At 41.4% G+C, this 20,714-nt stretch overlaps 1 protein-coding gene across 4 annotated transcripts in view; it reads right to left on the bottom strand.

The window, feature by feature from the left end:
• The window catches only part of GALNTL6 (polypeptide N-acetylgalactosaminyltransferase like 6), a 475,517-nt gene that overhangs the window by 81,105 nt on the left and 373,698 nt on the right, over positions 1-20,714 (bottom strand). For all 4 annotated transcript variants that reach the window (XM_082237231.1, XM_082237233.1, XM_082237234.1 and 1 more), the window contains exons 6-7: positions 10,683-10,868; positions 8,959-9,142 (exon numbers count right to left, since the gene is read on the bottom strand). In XM_082237231.1, coding sequence (XP_082093357.1) covers positions 8,959-9,142; positions 10,683-10,868 — 370 coding nt within the window. The remainder of the gene's footprint in view (positions 1-8,958; positions 9,143-10,682; positions 10,869-20,714) is intronic.

Genomic DNA, 20,714 nt, shown 5'->3' with positions numbered 1-20,714 from the left:
CTAATGGATGAGCCTCTCCCAATCATCGTCTTACCATTTCCAGAGTGTTTCAAGATTTCAAACAAGCATAGACAAACTCGGCCCTCCAGATGTTTTGAGACTACAACTCCCATGATCCCTAGCTAACAGGACCAGTGGTCAGGGATGATGGGAATTGTAGTCCCCAAACATCTGGAGCGCCGAGTTTGCCTATGCCTGATTTCAAACATTGCCTAGTTACAATCCTTAAGCAGCCCTAGAAGGTTGGAGTGGAGAATCAGCAGCCCTCCAGACTGATGCACTCCAAGAATGCCTGCCAAGTCGCAGGTTCCCCACTGCAATTTGCAATGCTTCTATTTTGGAATACTTAAGTGTGATTATTACAGACTGGTGTTGGGCTCTACATCCAGGCCTCCGGAATGCTAAGCTAAGTCTGTGGTATCATTTCCCAGGATTGTAGTTGTGGGGTGGAGCCGAGGCTGAGAGAAAGCACCTAGAAAGTTCATGAGTGGAAGAGTTCCTGAATCACTGCTCAGTCTCTGAGCCACTATGCTGCACAATGTACTGCTATGGTTTACAGCAGGATAGGGAGAGATCTAGGTCAGGGAGTTCCATTCGGGCAGAAGCAATGAAGTACTGTAACATGATACGGCACCAGTGTATTGGGATGTCATGCCTTAAGAGCTCAATAGAAATGAAGTTTATACAATTGCAGACATTACAGTTAGTCACCTTGGGCGGGTTTGCCCTAAAACCTAGAGCAGGAGTGTATTAAGTAAATAAGTAAGTTAGTACTTTTAGGAATTTGATATCTGAGATGAATACGCATGGTCAATTTTTGCCACCATGACATCATGGTCTGTGTATAAATTTGTTCTTATAAAAGGCAAAATGTATCTATAGCCAAATGAAATGTTTTTATTGCGTTCCTCCCTTATCATGATTGTCTCTCCCTTTCATCATGTAGGGTTTGGATGCATGTATAAGAGTCAACAGGGCTTGACCAATTTACAAGTTCTCACTTCAAGGTGACATTTTACCCTCAGATTCTGAGCCATGAATTTGAAGAAATAGTTAAGCATATTTTCATGAAAAGGGAAGAGACAGAAGACAGTCTTCACAAGTTCAAACTGGTAATTGCAGTGGCGGGTGCCTAAGTAAGTTTCTGTCTTTCAATTCCAGATGATAATGTCACCCACCACGCTACCAATTGCTTCTTATTATATTCACGTTTCAGAGAATTTTCATGAAATGCCATGACCGACAGCAATTCACTATACTGACCAGTTTCAGTACCTTTTCTTATTAAGATTATTCTTGCCATTTCAGTTATCATGTGGTTGGCACAATTGACAATTTCGTGCTTAGACCTCCACCCTTTCCTTTGTCCATGGATAAACAGAAATCTGCTCTTCCAGCAGGGAGGCTGAAGAAGTTTGGTTCTCACCTTTTGCTGGAAACCAGTTGAAATTGAGGAACCTACATTAGCCATGCCTATTAACCTCAATGGGTCTTCTCTTAGGAGGAATGACACTGAGTACCACCCAAAGCTGCTTCCAAGAGCACAGAGTATGTTCTCAGTGTTTGTATGGTGGCTTCTTAAACACCTTTTCTGGGAGACTTTGCTGGTGTGGATAAAGTTGCCGAGAGTACTGCATCCCACAAAATTAGCCATCGGTGGCTTGCATGGTTTGCTTTTTGAGTGCCTGCTACACAGCCAGGATTATTTAAAAATGGGTCTTGGGCCTCCTTTACCATCAGCATCAACAGCAGCATCTAGCAATGGTGTTGCTGTCACTTCCTGGGAGGGGTGACAAGGAGGTAAGATCTGCATAGAGCCAATCTGATGTATTTGCCCACACAAACTTGCTGTTTCCCCTCCCAGAAAGTGACAGCACTACTGTGGCTGGGACACTATTGCTGTAGCTCTGCCCCACTAGATGAGTCACACCTGAATGCTTGCACAGCAGGAAAAAGCTAAACTTGACTTAGACTGCTGTTCAGTATTTAGTTAGTAGTAATGGCCTGTATCCTTAGGCAACCTAAGGAAGTTCATGGAAGGAAACTTTCCTGCCCCTTCTTCTCCCAGGGCATCACAGGTGGCTACTTAGGGATGGAAAACTCCCCTGCTGTGAATTTAACTAATTTTATGTAGGGAAAAGCTTCTAATCCATGCCACTTTGCAAACTGTTAATTTAGCCCCAAATTTGGCCCATGCTCTGGACCAAGGTTTTCAATAGAGTTATTATTATTATTTTTTCAAAGCAGTATACTTTACCTTTCTTCTTAAGGAGATTGCAAATGTTATTGTCAGACTCAAGCAGTTTGCCCAGGGCAACAGGTCACCTGTCCTCCTCCTACTGATGTGTTTGGCTCCAGTAATTACCCTGGGATTCTTCAATTTTAAAGGCATTCGTGACAGTTTAGGAAAACGAACCTTGGGCTACTTCAATTTATGAGGCAAGGTTTAGGAACCACAATGACATAAGGAAAGTCAATTTCCGTATGAGGCAAATCTTGTGATGTGGGGCCTTGATACAGGTGAGTCCGACACCGACTGAAACTTTGTCCCTTGACAACCAAGTTTCAAAATTCAGTGGAGCAACTGCCCACTAATATGCAGTGCTGCTGGCTAGGCTCTCAGTGGTTTCTATCTCTCAGGGCAGAGGGAGCTAATGCAGGGCACATTGGAGTCACATTGCTAGCCAAACAAACACAATGCTTATCACGGGAGCCACCGCATGCAGCACAGCAGCCACTTTACTGCTTTGACACGCACCGAAATTGGCCACTGGAGCGCATGTGCTGACCTGATTCGATACCAATTGCATGACATATGAAAGCACCCCCAAATATCCTTTCAAGTTAATGGAATGTAGCGGGAAATTGACAGCTCTGGAAAGAAGCAATTTATTTTTACTTAGAAAGGGAGAGAGAAAGCAGAGCCATGGAACCATGGAGAGCAGAAACCAGGGAAACTTCAGTGCTTTTCCCCAAACCATCAACTTTTTATCCAAAGGGCATGCTACCAGTGCAGAATTTTGGAAACCTTAGCTTCAGAGTGTACATTTCCCTCTTGCCTAGGAAACATATATATATTTGTTATATAACTTATCAAACTATATCCCATCAAACGTTATGTCCAGACTCTCCAAACTTACTCAGCAGCAAGGCACTCCAGTACTACATGCCTAATCTGAAAAAGCCCCACTGGCTTTAATGAGGCACCTTCCCAGGTTTATTGGTATAGAATTGCATTCTGAAAAGCAACACTCTCCCCCCTGCAATTTAGCACACTGGTGAGGAAACTGATATTGAGGTGCATGTGTCCCAGATGTCCCAGCATCCCCTACAACAGCCTTCAGCAACCTGGTTCATCTAGATGTTGTTGGACTGTGACTCCCATCAGGACTGGTGTTCCAACAACATCCGGATGGCACCAGGTTGGGGAATGCTGCCCTACAACTTTGATGCACACCAGTAACTGGTATGCCCACTGCGGAAGAAAAAATACTGCAGCAAACCAAAAGGCATAGCATGCTGTCCTGCTATGCCCCAAAAGCATAACATTGCATAGTCTTCGAAAAGTGATCATAAAGCTGCATACTCAGAATTGTTGATTGACTTATTGCAATATAGAGCACAACCTATACAAGGCACAGTAAGCAGAGGAAATGACAGGGGAAATAGCTCAAACGTAACTTCTTAGGCCTAAGGTAGACTTTGTAGAGGGGTGCCTGATTCCCTTTTGGTTTGTCTGGGCAACTGTGGCCTAGCAGCCCCAAGAAGACTCTGGTTGTGTCTCCAAGTGTGCTGCATAAAGTTTTCTATGCATCATCTGCCTCCGACCATGAGCTGAATGCAGAATCATACATTCTGGAATGGGAGACCACATAACTTGGACTACAAATATTCAGACAAAATTCTTCTTTTATCTTCTCTATAATTGCATGTGCATGGAACAAGGACTTAATGATTATTATTACTATTATTAAAAAACAAAAAAGATGGATAAAAAAATCCCAGGACCAAAACAAAGATTGCATTTTCTGCAGCTGGGCTCTTGTTTGCTTTGTAATCAGGAAGCAATCTGCTATGTGAGCGACAATGTGGATGTAGGTGCAATATAAACTAACAATTCGTATTTCAAGGGTGTAAGAGTGTCCCCATTCTCCACAATCAAGCATTGCTGCACAGCAATAAAGTGTCCTGTAGGAAGCCTCTGCTCCCTCTGCAAAACAAGATGATGGTCAAAAGAGGTAATTTAATTCCAAATGTTACCTGCTAAGGCTGCCGATGGTTGTTCAGCAAGCTGCCCAGCACTGTCACAGCAAAAGTTTATCTGGCAGAATAGCTTTGATTGTCTGTGTAGGGGCAAGACATAGTCATACAATTTTCTCTGCTTGCATCCTCTGCCGTAATAGTTGGGCAGACAGTTATCTTTTTTCTTTTTTTAAAGTGACTAGACACTGATTGTTGTTTCTTTTCAGATGCGTGACACATCTGAAGCAGATGGTGTGACCTTCTTATTGTGTTGAGGAATGCATTGCCTTTAGTTTCTATTTTAAAAACATGACATAACCAGCACTATTCCACCTGCCTCTCCAAAGGCTAGGTTTTCACTTGGTTTGAACCATAGTAAGATAATATGGTTATTAGAACCAAGGAAACCATATCAGTGTTCCTCTACAGTGGTACCTCGGGTTACATACGCTTCAGGTTACACACTCCGCTAACCCAGAAATAGTGCTTCAGGTTAAGAACTTTGCTTCAGGATAAGAATACAAATCGGGCTCCGGCGGCGCAGCAGCAGCAGGAGGCCCCATTAGCTAAAGTGGTGCTTCAGGTTAAGAACAGTTTCAGGTTAAGAACGGACCTCCGGAACGAATTAAGTACTTAACCTGAGGTACCACTGTACTTGGCAATTTATTGTAGATGTAGCACTTTTCATGAGTGCAGTTTTTTCCAGTGCCCAGTAATATTGCCATCAAAATCTTGAGGCACTGAGTAAACAATCTATGGCCTTTTAAATGTATTTGTGGGGTTTTTGTTCTTATTATGATATGTAGTGAAGGTGCCAAGCGAGCCTCCGTGGGGAGAGCATTCCATAAACAGGAAGTCACCACAGAAAAACCCTGTTCTTGGGTTGCCACCCACCAGACCACTCATAGAGGGGCAACACTAAGAAAGGCATCAGATGTTCATTTTCTGCTTAACTGAGCCTAGAGCTATATGCCTTTTCTCTTTATCTTTAAAGCCGATAACTGTTTTCTAACCTGCTCCATTTTACTTTTGGATACTTTTATAGATTACCTTTGCAAGCTGAAGCCTCTCTCTTTTTTTTTTAAGAACAAAATTCAATTTAAAAAAGTGTGTGCAGTCATTAGGCAGTATCTGCCCCCCCTTGTTTATTCTTTTTATACCCTACTTATACTAACCTCATTAGCATCTTCAAGCATTTTCTCAAAAGGTAGGGGCAACCGTTTGAAATCCTTGAATCCATAGGAAACTTATTAACCAAAGGAGTTTTAATTAAATAGAACCAAATGCAGTCTTTAGCATAAAATCAAATTAAACGTACAAAACAGTGACTTTCACTCTATACCAGCTAATTACTTCCTGTGTTTTATGTCAGTAATAAGGACAGGGTAGAATAGTTTGTGGTGGCAGGTTTTGTTCTGAGAGCTTCATTTCAGAGTCAAGTCTGGTGTTTCAGGATTCAGCAGGCAAGGAAATGCAGAACAATTGGAAGTGGCTCAGACAGTGGGGCGGAGCTGCTATGCTACCTTCTCAGCAGGTGGGGTTGCTGTTGCTTCTGATGAGTAAGAGGGCAAGGTGATGGGAAGGTTGGTGTAGTGCAGACACAATGGCAGGAGCACCAGATTGGCTCCACTAGTGCATTTGCAGCGCACCAATTTCCCCTCTTTTTCCCTGTCTTCCCAGTAAGTGCAGGCGATCCACCTGCCAGGAAGCTAGTGCACTGGTTCCTCCCCACCTAGCGTGCTGTTTCTGGACTCCTCTATCCCAAAGCACATGGAAAGTTAAGGAAATGGTCCTCACTTCACACACTTTCCCTCAAATCCATGAGCGGGTGTTTTCTTTCAGCTGTTTGGAATTCAGCATTCTGTCTCAAAAGACTATGGGAACTGGCTTACTATCATCTTGCCTGCACTCTCCAAATACATAAAAGAGGGCAAGACCTATTACCTCACCCCGCCCCAGTTTATCCTCCACATCCTCTTGTCAAGTGTCTTGCGTCTCCTTGACCCCAGTGATTTGTTTGCTTCACAAGCAACTGCCCTCCGCCCTCTTGTGAGGTAAAGATGGCTGATGCTGATATTAAACAAGGGACTGTTGCTGATATATTGTTTTAAAACAGCAGGACACACAGGGCCAGCCCAAAGTATCTCTCCCCTCCCCACCCCAGCAATCCTCAACTTATTTCCTCTGCATTGTTTTCCGTAATAACTTTGTCCAGTGAAGTCTTAAGTTTTTTAGTTTACCATTTGATTGATTACAAGGACAGGCCTAAAATGCCATTTCAGAACCCAGAGTTGAGATAACATGGAAGTTGCCTTGCATCCAACCAAAGCCCTGCCTTACCTCTAGCTTGAAGCTGCTTGGCCTGCCTTGAATCCAGCCAGACTGTCAGAGCCTTGTTTTGCATCCAGTCTAGGGATGGGCAAAGTTGTTGGTTTCCCTCAGTTTCTCATTATTCCATTCACTTCTCCACATTTACACATCAGATTGTCACATTTTTTTATTTTCAATAAAAAGGGAGTTATGCGTATAGGGAGAAGGGGGCATGTTGCATGCTGAAGCTGCATATAATTTCACTGGTGCATTTAACCAAAGCAAAGGAAGTCATTTTAAGACAGAACTATCACTTGATCATTTTTGGAAGAGTGAAGTTTACTTTGCTTTATTGCCCTGGAGGTTGAGCTGGATGATCCCTGAGGTTCCATTCAGCTCTATGACTTTTTGTAAAGCAAATGGATATGCAAACCTCTAGGTATGGCCTGTTGGTGCTGTTTACATGGCCTGCAGTCGTGTGCTCCCTATTTTATTGCAGCAGGTAGATTTATTGAGGAGTGAAATGCAGTTAAAAGCTAGAAGTACCAGGGGAGGCATTAATAGTTCTTAGACTTTTAAACAGAACAAACAGATTTTAATCTCCCTTTAAAGTTGCACATGTCCCTCCGCTGGGAGTTATGTACTACCAAACTTTAGGAACATAATGTAAATCTGAAACCAGTTTGCGTTGCTTCCTCTAAGAAAAGAGCAAGCCTTGATAATCCCAAACAAATGGGCTGATCAATTGTGCTTAAAGCAATTGAGCACACTTTTTGGAAAAGTGTAAAGCTTCAATACTGGTGGTGAAATTTTGTTGATGTCCTGGAACTGAACTTCAGCAGAGTAGCGTAATGGCTAGAGACTGTTTGGATTAGGACCTGGGATAGGCTGATTCAAATTTCTATGTAGGGGAAGACAATCCCTCCATCCCTGGCGCCTGGAAGTTAGGCAAACCTCAAACCTCAAACCTGTGACTCCGGACTGAATTCCAGGAGCACATGCAGCTGGGAAGGCTATTCCTCTACTGCCATGCAATGACCAGAAGCAGCAGAAGGCTTCAGTACAAACCTTCAGAATAAAATACTGTTCCTTTAAACCCACAGTGTTCCTACAAGGAGGAAGAGACTGGGACACTGTCTTTGCCATAAATCTACTTAACATCACAGCTGGCTCCAGGCATTTGCTGGACCAATAAGCTCCCAGATTGTCCTGATTTGCCTTACATTCAGCTTTATCTTACCATGTTCTCTCTTGTTCCGACCTGTGCTTTGTCAAGCTGGTGTGGGTCAATGGGTCATTGGGCTAGGGATTCCCTGCTTTCCCACAGCCTTAGTCTTCTTGCTGTGGTTATTTCAGGAATGCAAATCCACTGTCCAAGAGGGCTTGACCACAGTAATCATATACCCTTTCTTGCCTGTTCATAGTCGTAAAATGGAATGGAACTAGGAAAGTAGGCAGCTATCATGTCTGAATGCTACCTGGTACTTTGATAAGAGTAACCAGCATCTATGCACAAAATAATGGTGTTTGATGACGTTAGTGTCATTTGGTTGCATACATGGGACTCCATTTAAGTGCAGCATCTTGAACGTCTCCTGATTTAGTCCCTCTAATGTGAAAAGAACTGAATCAGCTTCTGAATACTAAGCACTTCAGTTTAACTGGCTTGTGGTTTTGATCGCCGGCCATAACTCCACTTCCTCTCCCTTGGTGCCCTCTCCTCTCACTTTCTTGGCTGATGAGGATAAATCCCCCTTTGCATGACAGGCAAAAATAAAATCAAAGCAAAAATGGACTCAACTTTGTGGCGCCTTGGGAGATTGTTACTGTGAATTATCTCATCCACCCAATACCAGGGATAAGACGATGGCTTATCTGAGATTATTCACAAGTCAGCTGCCTTATACCCCTGTGTTTAAATTATAGCAGGATGTATATGGTAGCAACACCATCAATCATACATAGGGGCTTTGCTAGCTGAAAACAAGCTTACTTTTGATTCATCTGTTGCATCAATCCCTAGCAAAGAAATAATAAACTAATGTCTCTTCAAAGGCTACTCCATGGAATAGTAAAGAAAATCAGCACAGATGCATTTATTCCCCAATCACTCCCAATATTCCCCCCTGCTAACAGTAAAGAACAGGAATCTTTTGCTAGCTGGATTCTTCCTTGCTCAAATGAGAGCAGCAGGGCCAGTGGAACTCTAGAGAGTGATCTGCCCCTTTTTGTGATTCCACATCCTGACCTTTCCCACCATTCTCTTGCTTGTTGTTGCTTCCCACCTGCCATCTTTCATTTGAGGTTAATTTGCCCAGAAGGCCCTGCCTCTATTGCTGCAGCCACAGTTCTTGCAACTGCTGCCAGTGATGTCTCATTTTAATGCTTGGTATCACTGCTACTTACTCAAAAGGGTCACTGGGATCAGCCCTGAGGAGCTCTGGCGGAATTGGTATTCTTTTGTAGTACATCTCCCAGTCGAAGGCTCCACGCATGGCATCTCCCGCTTGCGCCTCGTACCCAAAGTGATTGTGGTCAATGACATCGATCATGGGACACACAATGGTCTTATGGTTTAGCGCAATCTGATCTGAAAGACGAAAGCATAAAAATACAAAAAAGAGGGTACGTCTAGCCAAGCCATCTATCACATTTACCGCAAAGTAAATCCCTTAGGCTTTTACTTCTCCTCTTCCCCCGCCCCTCAAAGTTTTGAAAATTGCCTCAGCATCTCCCCATGGCCCTAAAATCATTTCAGTTTTCAAATCTGCATCCGGCCTCTATCTGCAACGGGCTTGACGCACTCGGCCTGTTATTAGAAGCCATTATAGTTCTTCAAAGAGAGTCACATCCCAGCGAGACCCACAGAAGTCAAGTCATCTATATCTCTGTCACTTTGCTGCTCTAAGCTGTCCCCAATCTGTCACCTAAGGAGTCAGCGAGCAAGCAAAAAATAAAAAATAAAAACCAGAAAGCAAAAGAATTGTCATTTTAGCTTTGAGTGTGTACAGCAAGAATGCACTGAGAAAATGCTGCTCATTCTGGCTCCAAAAATATGAACATCAGACTTCTGCAACTCAGCTTCTTCTCTGATAGCAGCTGAGGGCAGATGCAAGGGAGGAGCATATCTATTTAATTCTCGCTTTTGTCACTTTGACACAGAATTCTGTTCTGTTGATGTTTTAATCTGAGCAACATACCCATCTCAAATATTTAAAAAGTATATTTTCTCTCAGCATGTATATTTTGATGTATAGTTAAGTTGCTGAGAGCTGTATTACAACATTCATGAAAAATGCAAAATCTGGAGCTTAGGTCAAATCAAATCAAATCTTTTCTGTTGCGGCCAATGACCAGCACCAACGAAACAAAACAGAGAGCCCGTAGAACATATTAGATGCATAGCTATGATAGCTTCTCTTGGTGGGAGCCACTGATGAAGATGGTAAATGGCCATTGGTTAAGATGGCAAATGGTCAACAGGCTCAGATTTCCAAAGTTCCAGTGAAATAACCCCCAAATATAACAGTTCTGAATTATTTTCCAGGCAGATGTGTCAGAATCATCCAAGTGGACATGTTGTCCTCCTGGTTCAAGTGCTGTGTATTCCATTGTTGCTCATCCAGCTTCACTAGGTTGGACAACATAAACAAATAATTATATAAAAGGCACAGTATGTGGGCAGATGTTCTAAAACAACTGTCCCCCAACATGGTGCTTTCCAAATGTTTCAGAATACAACAGTTGTGCTGGCTGGGGCTGATGAGAGTTGTGGTCCAAAACATCTGGGTGACACCAGATTGGGGAAGGCTGCTTCAAAACATGCCTCCTCAAGATCCACTAGTGGGCGACTCAAAGCTGCCAGTGCTGAATTCAGCCCAAATGAATAAGAGTTCCATCCTAAACATTTTAATTCTAATCATGTTTCTTCTGCTAATCCTATTTTGCATTATAGTCTAGGAAGTTTCACTTCCAGGTCCAAATATACAGCTGAGTTATAGATGCTGTTGGCTGGTTGTACTAAATAAAATGTTGGTAGCCACATTGTGCATCCTGAATGTATTCATGAGATAAAGTATATGTTTCAGTACCATGAAAACCCTAATGTTGTAAGTTCCAGTATAACTTACTAAGTAAAGGAGGCAGCCAGTTCACGTTGACTTCACAATGGGAGTCGAGGAAGGTCAAGACTTCTCCTTTAGCTATTGAGGCTCCAAGTAGTCTGGTGCGAATGAGCCCTTCCCGTTTTTTGGTGCGTACAATTCTCACTTTGACAAAACGTGCCATATATTCCTCCAGCTTTTCTCTCAAGTGTTCTGCAAAGACATGGAGGAGAACATGAAAACATTACCTATGAACAGTTGAGCTGAGAACATATGACACTGGACACCACATAATATTTACCAACACAGAACTCAATAGCTTTCCTTTCTAGCTCATTCAGAGTTCCTTATTATTTGTAGAACCCATTCTGAAATGCTTCATAAATTGCAAATGTTCTTCGTTTAAACACACAGAGGAAGCCAGTGACATTTTAGACCTTTTCACAGCACATTCACTGTTGGCAAACTTCCATCTACCATATAATCACAGCCAAAATGTCTGCAGGGTGTTCATTGACCCTCCAGTGCCTTCTGCCTAAGGCCAGATGAACATTCTGGCATATGGTTTTGTAAATGATGCCCTTTCCAAGTGGGCTTGCTAGTCCTATTAATTATGCAAAAAGACACAGAAAAAAAAATTAACATTGGGCTGTGAAGTCAGGATAACTGACAGGCTTTGACGGGTAAGGCCAAGACGGAATCAACTTTAGAGCAACCTCAGCAATTGGACAACAGCTTGTAGCAAGTGAACAGTTGCAAAGACTTTGCTAATAAAAGCAAGCAGTATTTTGTCTTATTCAATCTTTCTGTGTTTGCATCAGGAGACGGTGCCTTTGGGAGTTTTCCCTTTCTCTTTTTGCCTTCTAATTCAACGTAAACAACAGAATTGCATCACCGCCTGCAGTTTTGCCCTTTCAAAAAACAACTTTATTGAGTACATTCATAACAAAAACAACAACACTGCATGAAGCACCTCACCCTATCCAATTCATTTCTTTCTTTGAACAGATCAAACCATATGTATCTACAGTTGTTAAGAATGCCCCCCAGCCCCCCCAAATTGACTCAGTAGTCATTTAAAGTGAATCTACCTAATCAACTCTTTCCAAAACAATAAGTGAACCAAAGCACACCCACCCTTTAAAATCCACACTTTCCAAAGTTTGCAATGCAATTCTCTAGCCAAGTAATGTGTAACAAAATGCACATATTAGGATAAAGTGCATAAAATGCATATATTAGTGAAAATAACACAAAAAAGTGCAAAGATGTGCATTTAGGCAAAATAGTGTGGAGAAATTCACACCAACATGCTAAATAATTTTCACAATGCCTTCTTTTTAAAATGCAAACTTGTGTGGAAACGCAGAGAACTGAACATAAGATTTGAAAAATGCAAAAGGAACAGAAGTTGAAATGGAAAAGTTCACCTATTCCTACCATCATGGGCTAAGCTAGCCATGAATGCAATTAACTGTGTGAATGTGATGCAAGCATGTGTGCATGGTTTGTTGTGTAAATAGTAGGGTTGTGCACTGGATTTGTCTGAGTCCTGAGCCAAGAGGGGCAGATTCAGAGGGGCTTGGGCATCAAATGAGCTGGATACTGACAGCCATGGATCACAGAGCAATCTGTACTTGTAAGAGAGTGGGGCATCCAACAAGAAGAAGAGGCAGGCACCAGGTGGGAAAAACCTCACAAAAAGTCCAAAACTTACTCTGACTATTGGCTGCATATTTTCAGAAGGTAGTGGGGGTTAGTGACACTAACATGCTCCTTGTTTACATATTCTTCACAGAATGACAGTTGCCAGGTTTCTCTGGAAAGAGAACATGACTGTCCAACTGGTTTGTTCAGAGCATGAAGTGGTTGCATGGAAAGTTGGGAAGTCTGCTCAAAGCTGGCAAAGTCTAGCATTTACATAAACCTACATACTCAGTGTCAAGAGTAGAAGCGAGGGTGTGGAGTGGGGAGGGAAATGTCCGGGCAATTTTTCTGTAGAATGATATTGTTACGTGGAAAAGAGAAATCCAACTGAAATGAAATGGTCATTAAATCTTGGGGAGACAAGACATCCAGGCTATTTATTGTCAGTGGAATCCATTCAGGAAAGCTTGCCATGTCAATAATAATATTCAGCTAGGATGCTTTCATTTGTATGCTGGGGTATTGCATAAATTTCACTTCCAGGGACAGGCTGGAGAGCGACAACAACAACAACAACAGGCAGCATCCCCACCGCCCGGGCAATAAATGGAGCACCTCAAATAGAGACGAAGCCAGGGCTCTTGTCATTAAACAGAGAGAGGAGGCTCCTAATTTGTAATTTTAAAAGAAAATATCTCATTCTTTTCTTCACATTGTTTATTAAATGAGGTAATAAATCATACTGCTGATACATGCCAGGCACCTGCCAGGGTCTAAGCTGGCACAGGAACAGACAAATCAAGAGTTATGCAGAAGCAGAAGTTTTATAGGTTGTCAGTGGTATGACAAGCTATGATGAAGGGCAGCATTATGGCCCCTTTACTGATAGCCTATAAACAAATTCTCCGTTGTAGGTGTGTGTGTGTGGCCATCTTTATCTTCATTTAATGCAGACATGAGTTTATAGAAAGAATAGCAGCAAGACAGTTGCTTTTTTTCTCCTGGTAATTAAGTGTGCCCAAGCAGAATGCTCAAATGCTTGGTTCAGCTCCCTGAGATGCACTTAAATCAAGGTTGCCAACCTTCCTGCTCGTATGTTAGAATTGCGCCTGCCCCACTGACACGGCCTGGCCCTAAAGTAGCTATGTGGTCACAAGAAATTAAAACAGTGCAGCATGAAGTTACAGAGTTTGATTTTCTGCCTGTCATGCAGTTGTTAAAGATGCAAAGGCATTGCCCAGAAAATCAGTGGTAACACTGCAGTGGTACCTCGGGCTAAGTACTTAATTCATTCCGGAGGTCTGTTCTTAACCTGAAGCACCTCTTTAGCTAATGAGGCCTCCTGCTGCCGCCGCACCGCCGGAGCACGATTTCTGTTCTCATCCTGAAGCAAAGTTCTTAACCTGAAGCACTATTTCTGGGTTAGCGGAGTCTGTAACCTGAAGCGTATGTAACCTGAAGCATATGTAACCCGAGGTACCACTGTATTTGATGTTTCTCCTCCTCTAATAATTTATCTGAATTGAGGCAAATAGGGTATGAATGACGCCTACACATTTCTTCTTTCTTCTTCTTCTTCTCCTTCTCTCTCTCTCTCTCTCTCTCTCTCTCTCTCTCTCACACACACACACACACACACACTGCTTAATACCCAGGTGGCTTCTAAGCATTTTACAAAACATAAAAACCAATACAGAATAATTAAAAATATACCATAATTAAAACGAGCAATAAAACAACCCCATTAAAACATTAAACTATAAACATCCAAGACTGAAATAACCAGTGAAACAATTCCAGTCAATCACCAGTGCAAAATGCATCAACTGACAGGGAGGGGGGTGCTCAACATGTGCCTTGCCAGTCCCTGCTCTGCACTCCTGCTATGGAACAAAAAACATCCATATGGTTTATCAAGCTCCAGATGGGTGGGGTGAGAGGGTCTTGACATTGGGTGGTGAATCGTACAGGATGAACAGATGGCATCTTCAACTTGTAGAAGGGAACGCTGAGGAACTTGAACCCAGGGCACCATGACATGCTGAGAAAGCAGATTCTCAACAATGTGATGGTATACTGCAGCAAAAGCCAGAAATATCCTACCCTGGGCAGAAAACTCCTAAGAAGACCTACAAGACAACCCAAAGGACCACAATATATTCATTTGTGTGTGAGGGGGAGTGGGGATGATTTTTGTTTTCTTTCACATTCATACTGCTGTTTTTTTCTTGGAACATATTATTGGATACAATGGACAGGTGCTATCCATTTGATTATCAGATAAAGGGAGATGTGAGAGCAATGCTCCTTTAAGAGCTGGACTGGAAGAAACAAGGAGTGAAGGGCATGGACAGATGCAGAGAGGAAATCAAGCAGCAGAACGTAGAACTGTAGAGTTGGAAGGGACCCCGGGGGTCATCTAGTGCAAAACAGGAATCCTGCCCACAACCATCCCTGGCATTGCCCAGTTCAGGTTTACATTGGCTCATTCTCTCCTACACTCAACATGCCCCCGTAAAACATGCCCACACTTTAGCTGGATGCCAGGATCAGAGGTTGGGGGTCCCCTAGGGCATGATTGGTTGTATTCAGTTGACTACAGTGAATTTTGTTTGCCGGGGGGTGCACTGAACTTTCTAAAAATTGCAAATGTGCACCCTGTTCTGGAAAGGTTGGTGGCCCCTCTTCTGGTTGTAATCCCTACTACAACAACACTGTAAGGCAGGCATCCCCCACCTTGGCCCTCCAGATGTTTTGGGACTACAATTCCCATCATCCCTGACCACTGGTCCTGTTAGCGAGGGATGATGGGTGTTGTAGTCCCAAAACATCTGGAGGGCCGAGTTTGGGGATGCCTGCTGTAAGGTAAGTCAGTATGACGATCCCCCATAACATAGCTGGGAGGACTAAGGCTGAGAAAGAATGGCTTGCCTAAGACCACCTAGTGAGTTGATTGCGGACATGAGATTTGAACCAGGAACTTCCTGATCCATGTTTTCCTCTCTTAGTCACTATTCTGCACCAGCCCTAAATATTAAAGATTATTTCAGAGGAAGCGAGGAAGACACACAAATGAAATGTGACTGAAGTCATGGTGTGAACACACCCTAACTGTTTTCTTTTTAAAATATGTGAAGCTGAAGTTTTGTACTCAGACCCAGTGTCAAAGAAAGTGCTTCAGGAATTGAATGTGGCCTGAACAGAATATATTTCCTACCTCAAAGCTACTATTTTGTAAATAAGAACACAATTGAGGACATGTTAAGAAATAAGATCTGTGACTGGCCTCATAAATATCTCCATCTGAGGAAGACTATATAGCATAAGCAGCCTCATAATTTCTCCTCTGTTTCTGAAGTATGTATGTGTTTAAACCAACGTACTCATTATACAGGTAAAATTTATATAGTAACTCTTTCCCAAGGAGTTCAAGTGGTAAGATGTCTTGGAATGTTAAATGAGCTAAGCGATTTTGTGGCCTGAGAAACAGAGGAGGCATGATTTTTGTGATAGAAATAAATACTTTGTGAATGTCGTACGTACATTATCCGATCATTGTTAACACACCAATGTCTAAATGACACCCATATGACATAATTAATGGTAACAATTTCAAATTGCTCTTGACAATAACTTGTCAACTAAGCCAAGGTTTACATATTTATGAGATTGTGAAGTCACTCCAATTTTGCAACCTGTCATTTTGCTGACATTTGCTTTGCTTTGCCTGAAACCCTCTCTGACATACTTCTATTTTATTTTTATTTTTTAAAAATCTCTTTAAAACATACCTTAAGCTACTCCTGGCATTGTGGAAAATCATTCCTAATACCTGCACCACTCACCCCAAATGGTCCCAATGTACCACAAATTTCCACAACTCTACAAAAAATAACAAACTTCTGTCAGAAAAGAGATAAGGTTGCGATTTAATGGTGTGGCGGGCAGCGGAGATGCCCTGTTTCCAATGTCACATGTAGAGATGATCAGAAGATCAAGGACGCTGCTAGAGCTTTGTGCCTCCTTCCCACAGTTGATTAGCCAGCTTTGGGAAGGCAGAGAAAGGGCTGGGGAGAAACATCCAATTTTGGCCTTGCTCCCCCAGTCCTGTGTACTTTTGCGGCCCACTTGGTATGGAAAGCTGGACTACCCTGGTCTAAGCCTAACCTCCTCACAGGGCTGCTTCTGAGGACAAAAGCTTCTATCTGGGAAATTAGAGGAAGACCTGGGCAAATGTAATAATTAATCTTCTTCAAGCTTTCTGTGCCATTAATATATTTGTGCAATCCTATGTGTCCTTACTTAGAGTAAGCCTATTAATATTTACTCAGAAATGAGGCTCACTGTGTTTAATGGGGCTTTCTTGCAGGTTAAGTGTCCATAGAATTACAGCCTCAGTGGCCCTTTTCTGTAGTTTTGTCAGCTCAAGGACACCCTCATCAGCTATATGTGTGGTTCTTAACTTGTGGTTAGTTGATGTGATATGACTAAGAGGAAAGTTTCACAAGAAAATACATTTGTGTCCCAGACTGAAGTTTTATTTTTAAACAGACACAAACTATAAATACGTTTTAATTATAAAACAAAGTTCACTTTTAACAGAGTTCTTTAATGAGACACTTGCATTTTTTTTTGGTATCAGTTAATTACTTTATGTTGGGTTGAATCAAAGAAACACACAGCAGCAGGTCATTCTCCACAGATAGTTTGTTTCATTGCTTTGTTTTTATTGCAGCTACCAATGAGGATCCCATTAAGTGTGACATTGCAATGGGGATTAAAACTTTCAAGCTTCAGAGTTCAGGATGCTTGTTCCTCTGCACCATCTTCTGAACCATCAGTCTTCTGATGAAAATGAATACTGTAGATTAAGCTGTGGTTATGCAGACATTGTTGGACTCCATCTCCCATCAGCCTCAGCTAGTGTGGATAATGGTCAGGGATGACAGGACTTGTAGTTCAACAGCATCTGGAGGGACACAGGATAGCCACCCCTTCTCTAGAGCTTCTTTCCTATTAAGCATGCACACATATATTCTGCTCAAGAAGCATTAAAATAATCTATGTCCCCTCATTCAATAGAAAGTTCTAGAAGGAGAGATGTATAAATGTGCTTCAATAAATTCTGACATTTTGAGCTGCTATTTTCTGTTCTGCTGCAATTGGTTTCTTTTGCACAAATCTTTCTTAAATTTCACTGTCCACTGATGTGGTAATATACACATTTTTTAACATATATCATAGTATAAAATGGATGCACGTATCTCGGCCATCTATAGATCTTTACAAATCAACTACCTTTCATTTAGAAATGAATGAATATGTCTCAGTATCTCCTTTCCCCAATTTTGAGTTCTGTTCTCTATGTTTTATTCTGTGAACCACCCTTAGATCTTATGTTGAAGGGAGTTATATAAATCTAATAAACAAAATAAAATTTCCCTGAAAGTTTTGTGTGTGTGGAAAAAAATGTCCTCATGAAAATACATCAGCAATTATTGGGATTGACTGATATTAGGATGGAATGACATGGAAAATACATTGTTTACTTGCAGGAAATACTAATGTTTTACCCTAAACTGGCAGTTAAACAACTGAGCTCCAGCTGAAGTTAATGGGGTGCTACATCTGTGTAAGAGGTTGAATTTCCCATGGAAAGTGATATTTGCTCCTAAGAACAAGGATTAGGATAGAACTATGCCAAGTCAACATATCAGTTTAAAGCTTCACATTCAGATAAATTTGAGTTTTGGTAAGATGAAATTCTTCAGACAGGAGCACTGTTGTTCAACTGCCTTTGAAGAACCTCAGCATATTTGGGGAAGCTGCAGGCAACACAATACAACTTTTCGATCCATTGCGGTTCTCTTTGAATGTGCAGCTTTTCAGTTTTCAAAACTGCTTATTCCAATAACTCTTCACAGGGACTTTTTAGCTTTCCTGCACTGCAGAATATTATGAAAACAACAACGTCAGTAAGTCCATATTCCATCTGTTCCAACAATTTCAATGTTACCCAAACTTTTTCAAAGCTCTGCAGCCTCGGAACAACAAAACATTTCGTTTATTAGGCAGTGATCTACCTGGAGACTTGATTCAGAATCTTGTTATCAAGGCAATCTGCTGTAGACTTCTTTTTGGACTCCTTTGGACTTTTTATTTCTTTTAAAGGAGCTAATCCTTCACTTTGGGAGAGGAGACTTACTGGCTTTTTAAATAAGGCAGTGCTAAGCCCTTTTAAACAACAACACTGAATGGAGGCGATAGTTATTAAGGACCAGCTCACTCTTCCTTTCCGGCAAAGTGGTTGAGCATTGCTTGCAGGATGCAAACTTTCCCCAGCCCTTTCCAGTCTGCTTTTGGCCTGGCCATAAGAAGTCAATAAAATATGAGAGGGCTAGTATTACTTCATGGATTTTACCAGATCACCCAGTAGCTTTTGTTATTAAAAAATCTTTGAATACTGATACTACATACTGTAGTGTAGTATGAATTAGTTTGGAAGGAAGTCAACATTGTGCTGGGTCCCTCTGTGCTACACACTGCAATTCACAACAAGGCTAATAAAATTTGCCTTCCCTGCATAGAGTCACAATCCATCTATACTTAAGTTTCTGATGCATGCCAAGTGGGAAGGAAGTTAAAAGATAATTGCTAAATATATGATAGGAATAGAGAGTTTATTGGAATGTTGTGTAGATATGCAGTGCTGTCACAAACATCTGCCTGATGCAAGTATTTGCAACAGAAGCACATTTCAAATTAATATTAGAAAACAATTAAATGAAAGCTTTCAAAATTGGAAAATATATATATGGCTGCCATCAATCTGAAAACAATACCCTGTCAGCTATAACATGTCAGTGTTGGATTTATGTTATAAAGAAATAGTTCAGCCTCCATAAGCTGATGAGTGTAGCTTGTTGGAGGAAGTGAAAGTGAAAAAGGAACAACATTCATCGAATGAGCCTGCGATGCTCTTTTAGTTCTGCAGTTGCTGATAATGGCAGCTATTCCAAAATAGATAAGACATCATCAGTATGAAACAGCTGTGCAAAAACCTCATTAGACTGAATGGCATGATCAGCCTTTAACTGGCTGTACTATCTGTGATAGTCTTCTAAATATTTCACTGAAAGCGTTTTGAAGATTGCAGTTACCAGTTTGCTACACCCTCGTTTTGATTAATTTCACATTTTATTAGGTTCCTTTTCATCAGGTAATACAGAAACAGGCAGCTTGCTCAGAAGCAAGGAACACTGGGAATTAATCATGAGCTGGGGAAGGATGGAAAGGAGAATGGCAGCTGATTTGTATATTTCAATCTTTTTCATGTTCAGGGAGAACGCCAAGCCACCCTAGTGGGTGTGTTACATTTAATCTATAAGCTTTATATTCCTTTCTGAATAGATGAAGAGAAACACCTTAAGTTACGCCTTCAAATCTCAGGAAGGAGGCTTAGAAATCACAACACTGCAGAAACACAATATATTTCAATTTGTGTTTACTTTCCCCCCTTTTTTTATCTGCTTCAAGTCTCAGACCTATGAAACTACTACAGTGGATCACACTGAAGCACTGTGATAAATCCCAAAAAGCCAGTGCATCCAAGTGGCTTGGAATGAGGATGCTGACCCCAACCATCATTTTCTGGGACATAGCTGGGGTGATACATGTGACTTTTGCACAAGACAGCATCAGATAATGCCCCACCTATAGGCATTTTGGATATGACAGAACCATCTGCTTTGATGCAAACATATACTCTTGTTATGTTTTTTTTAACCCTTTCTTAGCTTTATTTCTCAGTTCCTTAAAAATACATATAACATTAATTTCTTTATTTTATTACATTTATATCCCATGTTTTCTCCAAGCATCTCAGCCTAGCTCAGCTTAGCATACCTAGTTCCTTCCCCTCCATTACTCAGCCCAATCACCTGCAAACTGCAAAACAGATTCATTCATTGATTTTATACATCACGAAACATACAAAGAACATGTGTTTTAGGCTGATTGAAAAATAATTCTGTGGCATGAAAAACTATGATGAAGAGGGTACTAAAGTTAAATCACTGTTTTAATCCCTTGTCTTGTTCAAAGCACAAAGACAACTTAGTTATTAAAACATGATTTCCAAGATGATTAATTAGATGTACTTTATATTCTCCCATTATTAAATACAAAGATCAAAGAACCCCTTTAAATGAGATTCTAAGGATCTCCTACTATGGCAATGATTCTCTGTATTAAAATGTCAGAGGAGTGGAACCAATGGCATATTACCATTTATTTACAAAATCGTCTAGGAATCAGTGGTATACCACCAAAACAATCACTATGCAGTAATAACAAAGGGGACAAAGGGTATCTCAGGAACTACCAAAATAACCGCTCTCCCATCAACTGGAG

The sequence above is a fragment of the Podarcis vaucheri genome (assembly GCF_965113315.1).
Source record: "Podarcis vaucheri genome assembly, chromosome: 9".
NCBI lineage: Eukaryota > Metazoa > Chordata > Lepidosauria > Squamata > Lacertidae > Podarcis > Podarcis vaucheri.
The sequence above is the reverse complement of the archived record's forward strand: the minus strand, read 5'-3'. Positions and strand labels throughout refer to the sequence as shown.